Here is a 7143-nt window from a genome sequence, read left to right as displayed (position 1 = left end):
CTTTTATAACGGGTTGCGTACACTAGTAATAAATAAATAATGATTAAAAATATTTCCTGCAATAAAAGTTGGCTCACAAAAAGTGATAATTTGACTTTACTGAAAAATGTTCCATATAAATGATGGTACATCGAGGCCGCATTTAATCACGAGACTGTGCTGCCATCTGTTGAGAGTAATTGCTTCAATAAGGAAGGTAAAGAGAGTAAATTCTCGCTAAATCGTATATTCCTAATGCATTGAAAAACGTAAGATCTCTCAAGTTCTAAAAAAGTATTCTGAATACATAAGTGAAAAAAAAAACTAAAGCCAGTAACAGCAATAATACATTATAAAAAGAGTCAATGAAAAACAATCGAATAATGATGGTTAAAGAAGCTACCTAATAAAGGAATCGAGAAACAATACTCACCAGTTTTCCTGGGAAACCTCGACGATCGCTTCAATTTTGCGTTGGCGCAGAGAGTTATCCTGTAAACAAGAAATGTAATGATCAGTAAAACATATTTTATACAGCATTAGCTATATGTGTATTACAGGCCGTACTCTCAAGAAGTATCCGACTTGTTTTTTGAAGCATGTTTTATTCGTTTTCTTTATATGAAATAAAAAAACAAACTATTTTCCTCATTTAAAATATCGTATTAGACGACTCTTCCTCACTATTATCACCTAAAATTTTATTACTCGACTGAAAATACTTGTATAGAAAAACGTGAAACTACGCAGAACTTTCCTGGCTTACCAGTTTTTCTTTATCCTTTGGGTAATAAAAAAAAGTATATCCGTTTTCAGGCTATTTCTTTACCTCTTCATTGAAATGCAAAGAAGACGGCACCTTTGATGGGGAGAGGTAGGCTACGATTTATCGGAGATTCCAGCGGGAATTGGATTCCATTTAACTTCACGAAAATTCCTTACGCCAACACGCATAGCAACGATCGGCTTATTCTCTCTTTCTATCTACTCGCCTATCTATATCTATGTAATGCACCTGAGTAACTACACGCATGCACATATACAGATATATATTAGGTCGTTTCCCTAGTAAAGAGTGGCTATGAGAAAAAAGCAACAGGTCAGTCGCGAGCATAATAATCCTTTGATTGCAAACCCCCTGTCACCCTGTGCGTGAATTTTCCTCAACAGAAGTGGTAGTTAACCCTCATACATAAGGTCCATTAACAACACGTTGAACCCCTCCGTATACTGAGTCATTCACCCCTATCATGGAGCCAAACCAACCGTGCAAAAGATTAGGAAGAGAACTAAATGTACCGTAGAAGCCTGGGGTGGAAGTGAGGTGTCGATGCTGAATGCGGATAAAATAAGGTGAAGCTATTGAAGGGAACTGTTTGCATAGTAAGTATTTGAGGATTGGTTGAGTGAGATATGTGGAGGTACATAACAGTAGTAAAAGTGCCGGGATAAATGAAAGGTTGGATAAGAGTATTTTTAGATGGTTCTGTTGTGAGGAAAGCATAGACGACAATAGGTTAGTGAAAAGTCTGTACTTTAAGGGTTGCTTATCAATGCCAGAGGCAAGGGACAGTGACAATGCCTTAGAAACTGATCATATATCCATAAGATCAGCGCCAATGGTTTCTACTCAAGCTAGGACCAGAGAGGGCTGGCAATGGCTGCTGATGATTCAGCAGGTAGACCTAAAGGCTACCCCAAATCCCCTATCCTTAGCTCACAAGGATGGCGATGTTGCAGACACTACAAGAAACTATCGAGTTTAAGCGGGACTCGATCTCCCGACAGCAGAACGCCAGGCAGGGACGTTTCCAATAGATATTTGAAGAAGAACAATATATCTCAGATTTAGTATTAGTTCGTACTCTAAACTTTAGTGGAAAAAATCCTAAAGATAAGGATTACAATGGAATTATATTTCTATTTTATTTCGAATAAAATTTACTCTGTTGATGATCTCATATCTCAAGATATCCAAACTTGACTTCTTTCACAATAATGCAGAAGGAAGTTTCTGCCAGAACTATTTCAATGAATGTTGACATGATACCGATTTATTTCTAATAGAAATGATAGAAACCTGAACATAATTCTACAGTAATTGTATCATTCAGGTGAATTATTAAAATCTTATCAACTACAAATCGAGCTGATTATAATTCTTTAGTTCCAACAACAAGTACAGTAAATATATCGTAACAATAATCTCAGGTATAAACAACAATGAATTAGATATTAGCCACTTTATCAGCGGAACATGGTTCCAATAAAAGACTTTATCAATAATGATTTATGTGTTGCCATATGATTAACAACACAATATGGATTGAGATTTAGAGAGGACTTTTTATCTAAAGCAGATTTGTAAAATTCAACGAATATAATTAACAATTTCTCCTTGACATTATAAACAAAATGGGTGTATAAGGACAGTGAGACGAACTATCACCAACATCTGACGGTTTATTCAAACAGGTGCGAGAATATATTACAAGGTGCGGATGGAAATGTAGCATGCGCGCTGGCGCCAATCTGGCAAGAACCAGCCGCCACAAAAAGTGTGTTTCTTCACACGTACAAATACTAGAAATAAAAGTTAATGAAAAAATGCAATGTAATGAGAAATACATGAAATTGTAGCTCTGAGGGAGCGGAACTAATATATACAATTAGCCACAGTGTGGCGAAAGGAGAATTCAAATGAAATGGAGAATTCGATGAGAATGCTGAACGACGGAGGGAGCGATGTCCTTACAAGTACTCCCCCCAACAAGACATCAGGCGGTGTAGAAGGCTGATGAGGCTAGTCTTCGTATCGTTTCGGGCGTCGGAGGGCTCCTCTTGTTTTTGAACGAAGGGGCGCGTCGGCGGTCGGCGTATGGATAGCTACCTCTCGCCGTCGTTTGTTGCTCTTCTTCTCATTAGGCGCCTTGTTTTGAGGTGGCACTCTGGATCTGCCAGTTCCCGCGGAGGTAGTGTCGCTTCCTTCGAGAAACGCCGGTTTCACGCGGTCAATTGAGACCCAGTCCTCTTGGCCATGCATGTCGAGAAAGAAGGTTTTCGTCGTTTTACTGATGACTCGGTAGGGGCCGCGATAGGGTCTGGTCAGCGGCTGTTGATGAGCGTCGACGCTGACGAAAACAAATCTGCAGTCGTCCAGGTTCCTCGGCTTGAAATGCTTAGTTCTGTCCTGGTAAATTTTAAGACATGGCCTGAACTTCCTGGTGATGTCCCTAAAGTGATCCAGCAGCGTGTTGTCGGTTGATGTGGGAAAGAATTCGCCGAGAACTGTGAGCACCAGTCCGTAAACCTTTTCAGCGGGCGATGGTTCGCCATCTGCGCGAGGGGCGGTGCGAAGGCCGAGAAGTACCCAAGGAAGGCGTGATTTCCAGTCCGCGTCGGTGCAGCTCGCCATCAGGGACGCCTTGAAGGCGCGATGAGTTCATTCGACCATGCCGTTTGCTGCGGGGTTGTATGCCGTGGTATTTTGCAGTGTCGTTCCCATCAGGTTTGCCAGAGCAAGCCATATCTCTGACAGGAAAGCAGGGCCTTTGTCCGTCGTGATATCGTCAGGAACACCAAATCTGCTCACCCAGCTCGACAAAAGGGTTTCGGCGCATGCTTGGGTCGTAGCTTCGGTCATCGGTGATGCTTCCCACCACCTCGTGGAATGATCGATGATAGTCAGCAGGTAACGAGCAGATCCCGAAGTCGGCAAAGGTTCCACGACTTCGATGTGGATGTGACCGAAACGCCTTTTCGGTTGGGGAAATTCACCTATCTCCGATTCGGTGTGACGGCTGATCTTGCTTGTCTGGCAATTGATCCATGTCTTCGCCCATTCCCGTGCGTCCTTTTTGATCCCTGGCCAGATGAACTTCTCAGACAGGAGGCGAGCAGTGGTGCATCCCAAGGGGTGTGAAAGTCCATGGATGATGTCGAATATCTTCCTTCTGCAGGAAGCGGGAATCCAGGGGCGTGGGCGGCCAGTGCTGGTGTTACAGAGGATGGTTACTCCTGCTGGCCCGAGGGGAATTGCAGTTATCTTGAGCGTAGATGGCCCCGTCAGGTTATCCTGTGCCTCTTGGTCGTTGCGCTGCTCGGATGCGAGGTCGGCGTAGTCAATTCCCAGGTGGATTGCATCAATTTCAATCCTTGAAAGGGCGTCTACGACTGGGTTTTTCTTTCCAGTAATGTAGCTTATGGTGCACCTGAATTAGGCAATTGCTGCGAGATGGCGTTGTTGCCAGGAGGACCATGCATCTGTAGATTTTGTGAAGGCGTGTACGAGGGGTTGATGGTCCGTCGCGATGGTGAAGGGTGTGCCCTCCAGGATGTACCTGAAGTGGCGGAAGGCGAGGTAGACGGAGAGGAGCTCCCTGTCGAAGTTGCTGTATCTTGTTTCGGCAGGTTTCATCTTTCTGCTGAAGAATGCCAACAGTCGTGGTGAACCATCGACGAGCTGTTCCAGCACAGCTCCACAGGCGACGTTGCTGGCGTCGGTCGTCAGTCGCAGAGGGGCGTTGTCGTCGAAGTAAGCCAGGGTGGTGGCATTTGCGAGGGCGTCCTTTGTCCTGGTGAATGCATGTTGTTGTGAGGAACCCCACTGAAGTTTCTTCGCCTTTCCCTTCAGGACATCGTCGAGGGGGGTCAGGGTCTGTGCGATGTTGGGGATGAAGCGCCTGTAGTAATTGACCATCCCCAGGAACTCCTGAAGTTGGCGGGGGGTCTTAGGTGTCGGGAACTTCCTGATGGCGTCCACCTTGGTTGTCATGAGTTTTGCCCCACTCGAGGACACGTAATGACTGAGAAAGTCCACTCCTTCAGCGCCGAACGAGCATTTATCGAAACGTACAACCAGGCCATTCTCCTGCAGGCGTTTGAGAACGGCGCGGACGTGCCTCCGGTGTTCCTCCTTGGTCCTTGAGAATATCAGGATGTCGTCGACGTAGCAAACGCAGAATGGTAGGTCTCTCAAGATGCTATCCATTAGGCGTTGGAAGGTTGCCCCCGCATTGCGTAGACCGAAGGTTGAGTATGTGAAGGTGTAGGATCCGAACGGTGTCACAATGGCCGTCTTCGGAACGTCCTCTGGAAATACGGGGACCTGGAAGTAAGACTTGAGAAGGTCCATCTTGGTGAAGTGTTTCGCGCCATGCAACACATTCGTCAGGTCCTGCATGTTCGGCAGAGGGTAGTGGTCGGGCGTTGTGATGAGGTTGAGGCACCTGTAGTCGCCGCAAGGTCTCCAGGTCCCATCAGGCTTCTTTACCATGTGGAGGGGAGATGCCCAGGGGCTCAATGCTTTCTTACAGGTACCCATGCATTCCATTTCCTCAAAGGCGCGTTTGGCGTCCCTCAGCTTCTGGGGCGGGAGGCGGCATAATTTGGCGTGTGTAGGAGGTCTCGTCGTCGTGATGTGGTGGTAGATCTCGTGCTTGGAGGGGGATCCCGACGATTGGCGGAGCTCGAGCTTGAAAAGATCAGGGAATTCCTGCAGAAGGTCGGCGAAGGGCGGCCTCATTACAGTGGATATGGACATTGTGGCAGGGCCGGCTCTTAGGGCGCGGAACCGGCAGGTTCCTATGTCGATGAGGCGTTTCCCAGCAACGTCGACGATTAGTCCGTTGTGAGCGAGGAAATCTGCACCGAGGAGGGGGCGACTGACTCCAGCGATGGTGAAGGGCCAGGAATACGAACGGCCCATGATAGATCTCCTGAGGACCCTAGTCCCATAACACCGTATGGGAGACCCGTTGGTGGCGACGAGCGAGGGGGCGTCTTTGCTAGGACCACGGTCTAGGTCGGCTTGTGACGGCGGGAACGTTGACCACATAGTGCCGGTGTCGACCATAAGTCTACGGTTGGAGACGGCGTCGAGGATATAAAAACCATTCTTGCTTTGGTTTCCTGCAGCTGCGATGGTGGTAGGTGGTTTCTTCTGGCGTCACCTTCTAGGGAAATTGCATGGTGCCCTACATTTCTTGGCGTCGCTGCCGAACTGCTGATGGTAAAAACCCCACGCTGGATTAGGCCTAGGGCTCGTACGTGTCAGTTGCGGTGGTTTCCTCCTTGCCAGAGCGTTGATCTCGTCATCATCGTTAGGAGGCGTTGCTAAAGAGTCTAGGGAAGAGCAGCTGAAGGAGGAGAACGAAGACGATACTGATGATGATGTTCCGAGGCGGGATGCTTTGGAAGCCTCGTGGAGCTTCTGAGCTTTCGACAGGAGTTTGTTCATCGGAAGCGTGTCGGTGTCCGTCAATTGGGTCCTTACATCCTGCGGCAGGCGTCGAAGGAAAATCTTGCGAGATAGGCTAATCTCGCGCTGTCGGCCGTTGCTGTCGGTCTCGGGAAGCATTAGCAGGCCGGTCAGCTCGTCCCACGCCTCGACAGGAGAGGTGTCACCCATGGGTTTGTCGGCAAGATCCAGGACCTTCTGTGCACTCACTGAAACAGAGAGTGAGTAGATACCGATTAGTTTCGTTCTCAGGTCGTCGTAGGAAACTTGGCCAGCCTTGGCGTCGAGCCATGGGGAAATCTTGTCGAATGCCTCCTCCGGGATGGAGGTGAGAACGATGTCAGCCTTGGCGCAGGAGTCGCGGAGCCTTCGAAAGAGTACGTCTGCTCTCAGGAACCAGGAAGCGGTGTTGTGTTGAGAGAACGGCGGCAGTTTGACTTTGGACGTGGAGGCGGGGCCGTTGGGCGTGATGGGCGGGTTGAATCCGCCATTGTGTTCAGTCGACGAGTTGGCGAAGAGGTGAGAAGTTGAAATGTCGGATAAGCTCATCCTACTGCCTTAAAAACGCACCAAGGTGTGGGATAGCCAAAGGCCGAAGGTCACGCCTAAGGTAACGGAGTAAAAGAAGGTAGCACGGCCGTAGTGAGTCCGTTAATGGCAAAGCCAAAACCGCTGATGCTACTTCAACTCCGGGGTCACCAGTTATAAGGACAGTGAGAAGAGCTACCACCAACATCTGACGATTTATTCAAAGAGGTGCGAGAATATATTACAAGGTGCGGACGGAAATGTAGCATGCGCGCTGGCGCCAATCTGGCAAGAACCAACCCCCCCAAAAAGTGTTTCTTCACACGTACAAATACTCGAAATACAAGTTAATGAAATCATGCCATGTAATGAAAAATACATGAAATTGTAGCTCTGAG

General features: G+C 47.6%; 2 protein-coding genes across 2 annotated transcripts; both read right to left on the bottom strand.

The window, feature by feature from the left end:
• Positions 1–2782: 2782 nt before the first annotated feature.
• LOC137650924 (uncharacterized) lies at positions 2783–3394 on the bottom strand. Its single transcript, XM_068384068.1, has one exon. The coding sequence runs from the start codon at positions 3392–3394 to the stop codon at positions 2783–2785; it is 612 nt and encodes a 203-aa protein (XP_068240169.1).
• An 801-nt stretch (positions 3395–4195) lies between these two features.
• LOC137650923 (uncharacterized) lies at positions 4196–6766 on the bottom strand. The gene is made up of 3 exons (XM_068384067.1): positions 5959–6766; positions 5208–5622; positions 4196–4901 (listed from the first exon to the last, which is right to left on the bottom strand). Exons 1-3 carry the CDS (start codon positions 6764–6766, stop codon positions 4196–4198), a joined length of 1929 nt encoding a protein of 642 aa, XP_068240168.1.
• Between the last annotated feature and the right edge of the window lie 377 nt (positions 6767–7143).

Source organism: Palaemon carinicauda, chromosome 12, assembly GCF_036898095.1.
Source record: "Palaemon carinicauda isolate YSFRI2023 chromosome 12, ASM3689809v2, whole genome shotgun sequence".
Lineage (NCBI taxonomy): Eukaryota > Metazoa > Arthropoda > Malacostraca > Decapoda > Palaemonidae > Palaemon > Palaemon carinicauda.
Note: the sequence above shows the minus strand (reverse complement) of the source record. Positions and strands in the feature narration are given on the sequence as shown.